This window comes from Bos grunniens, chromosome 2, assembly GCF_055505025.1.
Source record: "Bos grunniens cultivar Pamir isolate PY7600 chromosome 2, Bosgru_T2T1.0, whole genome shotgun sequence".
NCBI classification, from domain to species: Eukaryota; Metazoa; Chordata; class Mammalia; order Artiodactyla; family Bovidae; genus Bos; species Bos grunniens.
Window position 1 is genome coordinate 48,911,649 of NC_141166.1, and position 15,467 is coordinate 48,927,115.

The window sequence follows — 15,467 nt, forward strand, 5'->3', positions numbered from 1 at the left end:
CCTGTGCCATCTTGATTTGATTAGCAGATATGTATGCTAATGCTAATATGTATGCTAACTCTATGTATATGGCTTCACCCTTTGCTCATAAATCCTCTTCAGAAAGTATACTTTGGGGCATAAAGTCACTTGAGTATATTTTGAGTACTGAAATTTTTCTGGATTTACTTTTTTATAGCATCTATAGCAGATAGAAGTAATAAAAACAATGAATCTAACAGAGAAGCAATAGGCTGAAGAAAAAAAAGCTATTTTGTGTGTTTGTGTGTTTCTTTTGCATGCATGCTTTGCCACCCTTTGGATTGTAGCCTGCCAGGGTTCTCCATCCATGGGATTTTCCAGGCAAGAATACTGAGTGGGTTGCCATTTCCTCCTCCAGGGGATCTTCCTACCCAGGGATCAAACCCACATCTCCTGATCTCCTGCATTGCAGGCGAATTCTTTACTGCTGAGTCATCCAGGAAGCCCCTATGTTTCTTTTAGTTCTCTCTGTGTGTAAAACAACAAAGATTTACTATATAGTACAGGGAACTATATTCAATATCATGTAATTAACTATAATGGAAAATAATTGGAAAAATAATATAGATATATACACATGTATGTATAAGTGAATCACTTTGTTGTATGCTTGAAACCAATACAATATTGTAAATCAACTGTTCTTCAGTTGGGGCTTCCCTGGTGGCTCAGATGGTAAAGAGTGTGCCTGCAATGCTGGAGAGCCAGGTTCGATCACTGGGTTGGGAAGATCCCCTGAAGAAGGAAATGGCATCCCATTCCAGTGTTGTCTGGAAAATCCCATGGACAGAGAAGCCTGGTGGGCTATATAGTCCATGGGGTCACAAAGACTCAGACATGACTGAGTGACTATCACTTTCATTCTTCAATTAGAAAAAAATACTGTAGGACCCTTTTCTTCTTTTTTATGTTTAATGTGAATGTAACTTGTATATAGTTAAAGCATGTTTTATTCCTTAAATTTTCTTTCCATTTTTTATTTATAGTAATTTTGAAACTTAAAGCTGTATTTATATAGTATTCCTATAAATTTAATTTCCAAAGTTGGGAGGTTGTCATTTTATTTCCCATCTATTCTGCTGTCTCCTAATTTGAAAGTCAAGATATGAACTATTAAGCCTCATTTGGAGAAGCTAAATCTAACACATTCCTTCATGTGCTTTGAAGCATATGATTCTAAATTGACAATGAATTCTTTTAAGCTATAGTGATTTGTTTTAAAAAGCAATATGATATAACATGCCATTGTTACTTAAACCAAAGGAAAAGTTGCAATTCCTCAGATGACCCTTGGGAAACAGCAGACACTGGTTAGAATGTTCTAATCAGGTCAGAATGGTCAGAATGTCCTAATTTTGAAATGGCAAAGCTAATCTGTTAATCATAATTATATAGACATTTCCTGAAATGTACAGTAACATTTAAACAAAGACCTTTCATGTAGATACTGATCATCTAAAATTTACCCTTACAATTCTAAGATAATGATATTTTCCCTACAGTAAAACTAAGATCCAGAGAAATCTCCAACTTGCTCAAAAGGAGGTCTCAGAGCTAGTAAGAATTAGAATGTAGATTTGAGTGCAGTTTTCTAATATCAGGTCCAATCAATGCTTCTTCAGTATAATATGATCATCAACAAAAACTAAAGATACATCATAGAGAAGAAAATTCAAAATGTTTTGATACATTTATAATACAGTGAGGGCTTTTCTGGTGGTTCAGACTGTAAAGAATCTGCCTATAATGCAGGAGACCTGGGTTTGATCCCTGGATCGAGAAGATCCTCTGGAGAAGGGAATGGTTACCCACTTCAGTATTCTTGTCTGGAGAATTCCATGGACAGAGGAGCCTGGCGGGCTATAGTCCACAGGGTCACAAAGAGTCAGACACGATTAATACTTACCACTTAACCAGCTTTAATAATATAGTGACAGTTCAGTAAGATTGAATCCTTAATGTCATTAGGGTTTAGAGAAAAAAAAAAAAGAAATATGACAGTTATAAATGTCTTGCATCAAAAGACAACAACATAAAGCCCGGACAATACAGAACAGGATTCTCAAATTTCAGATTACATGAAAATCACCTGGCAGCTATATCTTGTATACCCTTGAAAGACAGTAAGTAAAAGCAAAAATGATATAGGCATTGATTCTCAAACTTTACATAAGAATTGGAAATTTGGTATACATAAAAACTCGAAGAGATTCTGAATTTGTATTTCTAACAGTTTCCACGAAATATAAATTTTGCTGTTTCATAGGACCGTATTTTTAATGTCTTTGACACAGACCTGAAATGTGCAATGTACATCCATGTGTGTACATATGTCAGTACACACACACACAGACACACAAACAAGGTGGATATTAACAGTAATGACAAACACTCCATAGTGCCAGATACTGTTCTAAGTGTTGACATATATTAATTCATTTAATCTGCACAATAATCCTTCAAGGTAGGCATACTTTTTAACCCACATTGAATGTCCTAAGGCACAAGGAAGTTAAGTAACCTATCCATAGTCGCATATCTACCAAATGGGCAAGCTGAGATTTAAGCCCTGGCAGTCTGGCTAAGAAATCTCTGCTGTTAACTTTTATGCCATACATCTTTCCCAATAGCTGAAAACATATTTACCCCAGGCTGCAATAAAGACATTATAATAAAAAACTAAGTGCCAGATAGGAATATGACAAGATTTACATATAGACATATATTTTTTGAGCATTGAAAATGTTTCTGCAACCTTCTAAAATATATATGTGTATGTCAGGGATTTGTGATTCTTAAACACTTGATTTCCTGGATGTACTGTGAAATTGCATGAAATAAAATGAGATTTTTTTTTGAACCAAATACCTTTTCATTGTAATGCAAATAAATCCCTGGGGTGGAGTACAACTTTCTTGACTGTGAATAACCTATCATAGCCAGCAGTCTTGGGCATTGAATAGCTAATGTTCATAGGGTGCTCTTGGTTAGGACATCTATTTGGAGTTGTATACAACCCCAGAAGCTCAGAGGATGGTTAGATAGTAGTTCCCAGTCTTTGTTATTTTCACTGAGTCCCAGGAACTTCAAAGGAATTAGCAAGATCCTCCAGGAACTGTGAGTTTCTCAGAAACTTGAGCAGACTCCAGATCTGAACTACCCAGCTGCAAGGCCCGAGGACTGGGACCCTTCTCCAGAGGTTAAAATAGCTACAGAAAGCTGCTCTGCTACTAAACACGGCAGTGTTTCAGCCCCACTTGCCACATGCTGGGGACTTGTACTTTAAGCTGGGAACATCATTCCTTCCCAGGCACTTCTCATTCCACAAATTACCTTTACGGACTTTGGCAACAGTAGAATCAATGGCAGAAAGTGAAGAGGAACTAAAAAGCCTCTTAATGAAAGTGAAAGAGCAGAGTGAAAAAGTTGGCTTAAAGCTCAACATTCAGAAAACGAAGATCATGGCATCTGGTCCCATCATTTCATGGCAAATAGATGGGGAAACAGTGGAAACAGTGTCAGACTTTATTTTTTTGGGCTCCAAAATGACTGCAGATGGTGATTGCAGCCATGAAATTAAAAGACGCTTACTCCTTGGAAGGAAAGTTATGACCAACCTAGATAGTATATTCAAAAGCAGAGACGTTACTTTGCCAACAAAGGTCTGTCTAGTCAAGGCTATGGTTTTTCCAGTGGTCATGTATGGATGTGAGAGTTGGACTGTGAAGAAAGCTGAGCGCCGAAGAAGTGATGCTTTTGAACTGTGGTGTTGGAGAAGACTCTTGAGAGCCCCTTGGACTGCAAGGAGATCCAACCAGTCCATTCTAAAGAATTTCTTTGGAAGGAATGATGCTAACGCTGAGACTCCAGTACTTTGGCTACCTCATGCGAAGAGTTGACTCATTGGAAAAGACTCTGATGCTGGGAGGACTTGGGGGCAGGAAGAGAAGGGGATGACAGAGGATGAAATGGCTGGATGGCATCACTGACTCGATGGACGTTGAGTTTGAGTGAATTCTGGGAGTTGGTGATGGACAGGGAGGCCTGGCGTGCTGCAATTCATGGGGTCGCAAAGAGTCGGACACGACTAAGCCACTGAACTGAACTGAGAATCAAATTCACTGTGAATTAAATTGCAGCTCTGATGTAAAACTCTGGAAGCAGTTGTATTTTTAATGTCTCTTTAATAAGTAAGCATTTTGGCTTTATTGAGGATGTGTTCTGTTATGAATGGGAGCATTGCTTTTGCTATGAGAGGCAGCACTTCATTTTATTCTTTATGTTTTTTAGGATTTCTGATCCATCGCTAAGTGTTGTAGAGATAAGATGAACCGTTAGGACCAGGGCTTACCTTTGGTCTTGGTTTAATTTAAGTCAGGCTTAACATGATATTTTCCATCAGAGTGAAAAAGCAAAATACAAAATCAGGCACTGCTGTTATGTCTACATTTTAGTCACTATGATTATTTTCAAGTAATTTAAAAAGAAAGAACAGGGGAAGAAGAGAGGGAAGGAGGAAGAGAGGAATGAAAGGAAGGATGGGAGGAAGGTCAGAAAGAAGAGAGAAAAGAAGTAATGAATGTTCAAGCTTACTTTTCAGGTTGAGTCTGGTACAATGTGATGCTCCTCTGACTTTTTTTTTTCAAGTATTTGTATTCTTATTTCTGTGACATAAGAGGCTAAAATATTATTCTGATATTATTTGTATAAGAGTGGCAGCAGAAGAAAATGTTTTTCAGATTTGACAAAATCTATGCAAACTACTCCTGAAACTATGACCAGCCTTGTTCAGTAAAAATAAAGCCTGTTGGTGATCATTTGATTTTCAGCCATTTTTAAAGTTGGGATGATGATTTTTTTTCTTTATTATTTGAAGTAAAGAATTTGACTTTTATTGATAGAGCTGTCAAGGCCCGGGAAATGTTGATGAAGCCTCATTCCTTGACCAAACTTAAGACAAGCTCTTGAACCTTTTCCTAGGCCCATCTGTGCACTTCCTTGTAAAATCCAGTTTTATGAGAACCCTGCTAAGTCAGTTTAACCACAACCTGCTTGATATCTGATCAGCCTCGATATCTCATTCTTATCGGGTTCCTCATCCTCTAACATCCCCTAGGTGATGTCTGATCACCCTGGCCTGTCTTCAGCAAAGAATCCTGTTAGTTCAGTTTAGCTAGAATCCTTCTTACTCATGACGTTTCCTTTTGGTTATTTTCCACCTCTGACCCCCAGACTCTTCCTTGGCTGTACATTCCCACTTTCTCATGCTGTTTTTGGAGTTGGCCCCAGTCTGTTTCCCCGACTGTAATATCCCATTGCAGTGGTCCCTAGACCTGTTGTGATGCTCCTGAATAAGGTTTGCTTTAACATCTTTAACAACATAGAGGGTATCTTTATTCTCATAGGTAAAATTTTAACACTGGTAACCTGTGTATGGGCAGAACCTAGTTTTCAGAAGTATTTTGTTTGGCTTTTCTTGTGTTTTGAAAATAGAGTTATTTGCCAGTTTCTAAATTTAGGAGCTATCCTGCAAAAATCCAGATTTAAAAAAAATATTATTTTTGGAAACAACATCTAAAGAAATGACAATATGAGAAAGACAACTGGCTGAGTCAAGGTAGTGACTACTCTCTTTGGACTGGAAGACTTTCTCTCCAAGTATCTCTGTGGCTGGCTTCCCTGGCTGTTGTGCTCTACCTGGCTGTGTAGGCATTTGAATTTGCAATGCCTTCATTATGGTTTACTAATGAGTTAGTACTTCATGGTGTGGCCACATGTCACTAGAAAGATACTTCCTCAGTCACTGTTCTAAACTATATGAAATTATAAGGATCTGGGAACTCATTAGAAAAGGGGAATTATTATGTATAATCTTAAAGGATGTGAAGAACTGACTCATTAGAAGTAAGACCCTGATGCTGGGAAAGATTGAAGGCAGGAGGAAAAGGGGATGACAGAGAATGAGATGGTTGGATGGCATCACCGACTCAGTGGAGATGAGTTTGAGGAAACTCCGGGAGTTGGTGATGGACAGGGAAGCTGGCATGCTGTAGTCCATGGGGTCTCAAAGAGTCGGACACGACTGAACGACTGAATTGAACTGAACTGACTGAATCTTAAAGGAATATGGACTGATGTTATTCTGATTCTTATTGCACCAGTATCATAGAGATTTCACAGAGCTCAAGAAAGTAACTCAAATGTAATTAAGTACTGAAAAATGAAAATAGTGACATTTTGGAAAATTAGCTTTTGATCAAAGAATGTTTGCATTAACAGGATATTTCTTCTTCTTTTTTTTTTTAGTAGAAAAAGAAATGAATAAAATGTCTACTTCTTACGTACCTGAAAACATAATATACTAACTTGAATTTGCCTTTATTTTGGCTGAATTAAAAAGCAAGCAAACAAAAGTGAATTGAATGTCTGAGGGCAAGTATTTCTGCCTGAAAAGTATGACTTTATTCTGGAAACTTTGTTCTTCATTTATTGATGTGGTGTATCACATTGATAAATTTGTGGATATTGAAAAATCCTTGCATCCCAGGGATATATTCCACTTGATTGAATTCAGATTGCTAGTATTTTGTTGAGGATTTTTGCATCTATATTCATCAGTGATATTTGGCGTATAATCTTTTTTTTTTTTTTTGTAGCACCTTTATCTGATTTTGGTATAAGGGTGATGGTGGCCTTGTAAAATGAGTTTGGGAATTTTATTTCCTCTGCAATTTATGGAACCTTTTCAGAAGGATGGGGGTTAGCCCTTCTCTAAATGTTTGATAGAATTCACCTGTGTAGCCATCTGGGACTTTTGTTTGTTGGGAGGGTCAGTGCTTGTGATTGGTCTGCTAATGTTTTCTATTTCTTCCTAATTCAGTCTTGGGAGCTTGTGACTTTCTAAGAATTTGTCCATTTCTTTCCGGTTGTCCGTTTTATTGGCATACAGTTGCTTGTGGAAATCTCTTATGATCTTTTGTATTTCTGTGGTGTCAGTTGTAAAGTTTCCTTTTTCATGTCTAGCTTTATTCATTTGAGTCCTCTCTTTTTTTTCTTGATGAGTCTGGCTAAAGGTTTATCAATTTTGTTTATCTTTTCAAAGAACCGACTTTTAGTTTCATTGATTTTTGCTATTGTCTTCTTTGTCTCTGTTTTATTTATTTCTACTCTGATGTTTATGCTTTTTTTTTTTCTTTCTGCTAACTTTAGGTTTTTTGTTTGTTTGTTTTTCTTTCTCTAGTTGCTTTAGGTGTAAGGTTTGGTTGTTATTTGAGATTTTTCTTATTTCCTGAGGTAAGATTGTATTGCTATACTTTCCTGTTAGAACTGCTTTTGCTGCATTCCATAGGTTTTGGATCATTGTGCTTTCATTTTCATTTGTTTCTAGATACTTTATTTCCTCCTTGATTTCTTCAGTGATTCATTAGTTATTTAGTAACATCTTATTTAGCCTCCACCTATTTGTGTTTTTTTTTTTTAAATAGTTTTTTTCTTGTAGTTTATTTCTAATCTCATAGCACATGGTCAGAAAAGATGCCTGATACAATTTTAATTTGCTTAAATTTACCAAGGCTTGCTTTGTGTCCCAGCACATGGTTGATCCTGGAGAATATTCCATGTGCACTTGGGAAAAATGTGTATTTTGTTATTTTTCAATAGAATGCTCTATAAAAATCAGTTAAGTCCATCTGGTCTAATGTAACATTTAAGGCCTTTGTTTCCTTACTGATTTTCTGTTTGGATGATATGTCCATTGACAAAAGTGGAGTGTTAAAGTCACCCACTATTATTGTGTTAATTTCTCCTTTTATGGCTGTTAGCATTTGCCTTATATATTAGGTGCTACTGTTTGTTGTATGTATATTTACAACTGTTACATCTTCTTTTTGGATTGATCTCTTGATCATTGTATAGTGTCCTTTTTTGTCTCTTCTAACAGTCTTTAAAGTCTATTTGTCTGATATGAGCATTGCTACTTTAGCTTTTTTTTGATTTCCCTTTGCACGGAATACCTTCTTCCATACCCTCTTCACTTCTTTCAGTGAGGAACTTACAATAGCAACTTCTGTCCTATGAAAACTGTGTTAGATTACCTTGCTTAAAGTCTCTTAACTATTTGCTTGGTTTGATTTTAAGTGTGTCTTATTACAATACCTGAAAAATGTTTGCCTTTAGAGGATAAGATTAAAATAATTTGTTTACCTTGAACTTTATGAAGGAAAGGTGAATACAAAATACATGAGTTACATCGAAAGGATTAAGTTATAAATTGAAGTCTTAAAGAAGTTTGAAGTAAACTTTTGACTTATTTAGGAGTTCATAGGAAAGTTAAGCACCATTCAGTTTTTTAAAAAATCATGAAAAAATATTGTATATGTCTGAATATAAGGTGCTCCCAAGATATGGATGTCTATGTGCTTTACCAGTTAGAAGTTTTAAATATACAAAATCTTTAGACATGTAATAAAATGAGCAGATATTACTTCCTTGTATGTATTTAAAAATCACGTTATATGAAATATTAATTTAGAAATATTACTTTCTTGATTGATTTTTTTCAAATACTTTACGTATGATTTGATTCTAGTGACTTTGTCATCTCTAAATTCCCTGTTTTGAGTCATCTTACCCAGTTTTCCAGCACACATCACTTTTGCCTAAATATTTTGAGATTCAGTACTTTTTGTTTTGAACTTTATTTTGTATTAGGGTATAGCAAGTTAGCAGTGTTGTGATAGTTTCAGGCCAACAATGAAGGAACTCTGCCATACGTATTCATGTACGCATTTTCCCCCAAGCCTCTCTCCCATCCAGACTATCACATAACATTTAGCAGAGTGCTATGCAATAGGTCCTTGCTGGTTATCCATTTTAAATATAGCAGTGTATACACGATCATCCCAGACTCCCTAACTGCCCCTTTCCCCTGGCAGCTATATGTTCGTTATCTTAGTATGTGAGACTCAGTACTTTTTTGATCAATTATGACTCTATCACTGTAAGCCATGTGCCAATTTACAAGCACTGTTTGCATATTGAAAGGTGCAATTATTTAAAAAATTTGTCTTACAGGTGAATACTTTTCTGCTTTCTAGCATGTAATCACTCAAAGTAGTTTTCTTTAAAGTTATATCAATACACTTTTGCATAATCATATACAACATTTCCAATTGTAAGAAAAAATTACTTCCATGCAGAATTTTTGCTTTATCAGATTTTTGGGGAATTCCCTGGCAGCCCCGTGGTTGGTATTACATGCTCTCACTGCCAGGGCCTGGGTTCAGGCCTGGGGAAATATTCACAGAATAGCACAAGCAGAGTGTCAAAATAAAAACAACAGCATAACACAGTTTTTGTTAGATTATATCCACAAGCATTTAAAGCTGGCAAAGATAGAGGTTGATTCAGCCTAATGTGTTTTCCCCAAACAAACCTTAACTTTACATAATAATGTAATACAGAGATTTAGATAAGGATTTGATTTGATATGATGTGACTTTTTTTTTCTTTTTTGATGTGAGTCTTTCTTGTGAAATATTCCTGAGGGAAGAAAAGACTGCCTCTTGTTTGAACATATATGATACTTTCCTTTTTCTCCCTTTCAAAGTTATTCCTTAAATCTTTACTAAAGTACAATAAAACATATAAGAAAAATAACCTGGAGAAAGGGAGAATTTTATTTAATAGTAAATCAGTTCACTTCAGTTCAGTCACTTAGTCACGCTTCCCTGTCCATCACCAACTCCCGGAGCTTACTCAGATTCATGTCCGTTGAGTCGGTGATGCCATCCAACCATCTCATCCTCGTCGTCCCCTTCTCCTCCTGCCTTCAATCTTTCCCAGCATCAGGGTCTTTTCCAGTGAGTCAGTTCTTTGCATCAGGTGGCCAAAGTGTTTGAATTTCAGCTTCAACATCAGTCCTTTTAATGAATATTCAGGGCTGATTTCCTTTAGAATTGACTGGTTGGATCTCCTTGCAGTCCAAGGGACTCTCAAGGGTCTTCTCCAACACCACAGTTCAAAAGCATCAATTCTTCGGCGCTCAGCTTTCTTTATAGTCCAACTCTCACATCCGTACATAACAATTGGAAAAACCATAGCTTGGACTAGATGGACCTTTGTTGGCAAAGTAGTGTCTCTGCTTTTTAACATGCCATCTAGGTTGGTCATAGCTTTTCTTCCAAGGAGCAAGTGTCTTTTAATTTCATGGTTTTAGTCACTATCTGCAGTGATTTTGGAGCCCAAGAAAATAAAGTCTCTTACTGTTCCCATTGTTTCCCCATCTATTTGCCATGAAGTGATGGGACCGGATGCCATGATCTTACTTTTTCACTCACGTCTTTCACTTTCATCAAGAGGCTCTTTAGTTTCTTTGCTGTCTATCATAAGGGTGGTGTCATCTGCATATCTGAGGTTATTGATATTTTTCTTGGCAATCTTAAAAGTAGGTTAAAGGCTAACAGGGTTTTTCCAAGAGAATGCACTGGTCCTAGCAAACAAATGGCAAATCAAGGTGATATTATTAATTTTGTGAGACTTTTTCTTATTCTGGTGCATATCACAATCATTAAAATATCCATGTCTTAAAGATACATTCCTATAGAAAAGATACCAAGTGAGGAGTTGAAAGGGTATACTATGAGACAGGCCTTTTATATAAATGTCTCCATAGTTGTATAATAGTATTTATGTGAGATTTTTTATTCAGTTCAGTTGCTCAGTCGTGTCCGACTCTTTGCGACCCCCATGAATCGCAGCACACCAGGCCTCCCTGTCCATCACCAACTCCTGGAGTTCACTCAAACTCACGTCCATCAAGTCAGTCATGCCATCCAGCCATCTCATCCGCTGTCATCCCCTTTTCTTCCTGCCCCCAAGTCCTCCCAGCATCAGAGTCTTTTCCAATGAGTCAACTCTTTGCATGAGGTAGCCAAAGTACTGGAGTTTCAGCTTCAGCATCAGTCCTTCCAAAGAACACCCAGGACTGATCTCCTTTAGAATGGACTGGTTGGATCTCCTTGCAGTCCAAGGGACTCTCAAGAGTCTTCTCCAACACCACAGTTCAAAAGCATCAATTCTTCGGCGCTCAGCTTTCTTCACAGTCCAACTCTCACATCCATACATGACCACTGGACAAACCATAGCCTTGACTAGACAGACCTTTGTTGGCAAAGTAATGTCTCTGCTTTTCAATATGCTATCTAGGTTGGTCATAACTTTCCTTCCAAGGAGTAAGTGTCTTTTAATTTCATGGCTGCAGTCACCATCTTCAGTGATTTTGGAGCCCCCCAAAATAAAGTCTGACACTGTTTCCACTGTTTCCCCATCTATTTGTCATGAAGCGATGGGACCAGATGCCATGATCTTCGTTTTCTGAATGTTGAGCTTTAAGCCAACTTTTTCACTCTCCACTTTCACTTTCATCAAGAGGCTTTTTAGTTCCTCTTCACTTTTTGCCATAAGGGTGGTGTCATCTGCATATCTGAAGTTATTGATATTTCTCCCAGCAATCTTGATTCCAGCTTGTGCTTCTTCCATCCCAGCATTTCTCATGATGTGCTCTGCATATAAGTTAAATAAGCAGGGTGACAATATACAGCCTTGACGTACTCCTTTTCCTGTTTGGAACCAGTCTGTTGTTCCATGTCCAGTTCTAACTGTTGCTTCCTGACCTGCATAGTAATTAATTTGGCAGAAGATGTTGTTCTTGACATTTCATGATACTCATGAACTGCACAATTAACCACAAACTACAGAAGATTAAAACAGCTTTTTTTTTTTTTTTTTTTTACCACAGTGGATGATGAAGGAGGTGATAGAGGTTGGAAACATGAGAAGATTTAGAATTTGTAATAACCATTTCTGTCTTGGCTATTTAATAGAATGCCTACTTTTAGAAATTTAAAAAAGGCAAATATTTTTATTTTCATATCATAACCTATGGAAAAATCTATTATTGTAACATTTTTTCAGGAAAAGATGACTCACTTTTACTCTGGGTCTTCCAGCTTTGTATGAAAAAAATCTTTTTAATTAATATACCAAAAATATAATTTAAAACTACATGTATCAGCAACAAATTATACTAATGATGATAATGACAAATTATCATTTTTATCTCTTAACAGTGGAAAGAGTGGAACGAGAAAACCTTTCAGACTATTGTGTTCTGGGCCAGCGTCCAATGCATTTACCAAATATGAACCAGCTGGCCTCCCTGGGGAAAACCAACGAACAGTCTCCTCATAGCCAAATCCACCACAGTACTCCAATCCGAAACCAAGTGCCCGCATTACAGCCCATCATGAGCCCTGGTCTTCTTTCTCCCCAGCTCAGTCCACAACTTGTCAGGCAACAAATTGCCATGGCCCATCTGATCAACCAACAGATTGCCGTTAGCCGGCTTCTGGCTCACCAGCATCCTCAAGCCATCAACCAGCAGTTCTTGAACCACCCACCCATTCCCAGAGCAGTTAAGCCAGAGCCAACCAACTCCTCTGTGGAAGTATCTCCAGATATCTACCAGCAAGTCAGAGATGAGTTGAAGAGAGCCAGTGTGTCCCAAGCTGTCTTTGCAAGAGTGGCATTCAATCGCACACAGGTACCATTAGCATTAAACATCATAATGTTTATATCATGTTAATGATATATCATGTATCATGTTAATACTATGGACACGTTGTGACAAATATTGTTTATCTCTTTAAAATTTTTCTGTGGATCTCAGAGCACATAGAATCATATTAATTAATAATCTTTAGTTCGTGAAATACTATCACCATTGATCTACGCTTGGCTATGATTAATTTCAGTGACGTAATGAATATCTGTGAACTCACTACCCAACTCAGCACCTGAAATGTTACTAGTGACGTGGGTCTCTTTATGTACTTCTCCTTCCGCCCTCTTTTCCATTTACTTTCCCCAGATGTAACCCTGATCTTGAATTTTGTGATTATCATTCCTTGTTTTTATTTTTAAAAAAACTAGTTCTAAACTTACTGTATCTTTGAACTTTACAAAAAATATTATTATATGTTATCATTTTCATAATTTTTAATAAACCCTTCAAAATGTATAAGTTAGATTTAAGATACTGGTAAAGTAGTATTGATAAAGGGGTTCCCAAGTGGTGCTAGTGGTAAAGAACCCGCCTGTCAGTGCAGGAGACGTAAGAGAGACAGGTCAATTTCTGGGTTGGGAAAATTACCTGGAGGAGGACTTGGCAGCCCACTCCAGTATTCTTGCCCAGAGAATCCCCATGGACAGAGGAGCCTGGAGGTCTACAGTCCATAGGGTTACACAGAGTTGGACATGACTGAAACGACTTAGCACAACGTAGTAATTGGTAGTTGACTCATATTTTTAATATTTTGAGAGAATTATATGCCAATATAATATTAAATGATAGACAGTGAACGGTTTAGCTATGTCTTATTTTATTGAAGGCTGCTTATAATCAAGAAGTTCTTTCCCACCAGTACTAAATGTGAGTGTGCATTAGAATTACTTGGAAGACTGTTAGATTGCTGGCCCACTTCCTAGAGTTTCTGATTCACAGGTCTAGGGTGGGACCCAGAAATTTGCATGTCTAACAAGATCCCAGCTGGTCCTGATGCTGGTCTTAGGTCACATTTTGAGAACTGCCAATCTAGCTCTTATGCCATCGTCCCTTTGGTGTCTGTAGGAATTTGGTTCCAGGACCCTTGCAAATACCAAAACCCATAGATGCTCAAGTCCCTTATGTAAAATGGTGCAGTACAGTTGGTCCGCCCTATCTGTGGATTTTGCATCCACAGACACAGAGGACCAATTGTATGAGTACCCAAAAAATAAAAGTGCCTAATCTTAAGGAGGTAACAATCTGGTAGTGAAAAGTAGAATGTACTCAGATAAATAAAATGTGAAGTCAGGAGAATAATGTAAGATAATTGTGAGCAGTGACTGCAATGGGTATTTGTGAGGAGTTGGGGTTAGGCATACTTACAGTAGAGTAAATAAGTGAGTAAGCAAGTGAGTCTTTAAGAGGACAGTGGGTTTAAGTTAGTCACCCTACTAAATGCAAGGCAGGAAACAAAGCTCTCTGCAGATGCAAAGATGAAAAAAATTGTGAGTGAACACATATGTGAACAACTGACTTGAGTATGAAGGTTTCTGGATAGTTAGACCTTGAACGATGAATAAAATTTAATGGGCAAACATGGAGAAGAAGGGTATTTTAGGTTAAAACACACACACACACACACACACACACACACAAGAAAAGGGTTGAGTCAGAAAAAGTCAGGACCAGCTGATAGTTGATAGCAAAGCTAGATAATATGACTTAAAGGTAGAAGAACAGATCCACAAAGATCTTAGGTTCGTGCTAAGAACTTTGAACTGTGTTTAATGAGCAGTGGAAACCACTGAAGGTTTTATGTAGGGATATTCTTTCATCAAATGATCAGAATTGGATGTTAGGAATACTTTTTTTCCCATCAAGAGGGTAGGAATTTTACTTAGGAGGCTGCCTTATGTGTGCGGCTGAAATGCATAGAAGTTTTGAACAAGACTGGTGGCAATGGAGTGGAGGGTAATGTCAAAAAGCATTGTGAGAGTAAAGTTGACAGAAATTGCAACTGCCTGGAGTAGAGATAACGCTAGGCTTTGAACCTCATGACTACCAATGAAGCGTAATTATTTAGAGAATCAAGGAGGGCATTGAAAGAGATGGTTGGAGTAAGGTTAAAGTGATTATTTTGGGCTGTTTTGACTTTGGGCTATTTGACTTTGAAGTGCTAGTAGACTCCTTAAGTAAAGATGTGTAGCAGTCATTGAAAATAAGAGTTTAGTGCTAAAAATAGTTGTTAGGGTCAGAGAAAGAGATTAGAAATTTATTCACAAAACCTGGAATTTAACAGGACAGCAGAGGGAGGGGAGAAGCCACCAGCACTACTAACACCAAGGAAAAGAGACCACGAAATGCCAGGAGAGGTGGGGCAGGTGAAGGTAGAAGAAAAGGGAGATGCTGATAAAGTATAGAGGATTTGGGCTGAGAGTCTCCAGAGGAGACTCTTCCATGTGGGGAAAACTACGGAGTCTAGGGAGGGGAAGTCTGAAACCATGCCATGAGATTTGGTGTTTGGTTGGGAGAAATCCTTGGCAAGCTTTAGAGTATAATTTCATTAGAGTGGTGAGGGAAGGAGCCAGAATTTAGGAGTTAAGGAGTGATTAACTGTCAAGGATACAGAAGCAGTGGCTGTAAATCACTCTTTCCAAAATTTGGTGTTGAAAGGGAGACCAGAAATGGGTTGACAGTTCTGAAAGTGAGAGGGAGTCAATTTGAGACAGAAGAATTAGCTTGGGCCTCAGCTGAAGTCAAACAGCATGAACGAGTGATGGAACCAACCATTGTGGTTTGGTAACAGTCTTCAGCCACGGTGAAACTGCAGGAGTAGGATCAG

The 15,467-nt window shown here is 37.7% G+C and overlaps 1 protein-coding gene across 2 annotated transcripts in view; it reads left to right on the plus strand.

Moving 5' to 3' along the window:
* SATB2 (SATB homeobox 2) overlaps positions 1–15,467 on the plus strand; it is a 200,436-nt gene that overhangs the window by 114,578 nt on the left and 70,391 nt on the right. For both annotated transcript variants that reach the window (XM_086366667.1, XM_086366674.1), the window contains exon 7: positions 12,150–12,622. In XM_086366667.1, the coding sequence (XP_086222793.1) occupies positions 12,150–12,622 (473 nt within the window). The remainder of the gene's footprint in view (positions 1–12,149; positions 12,623–15,467) is intronic.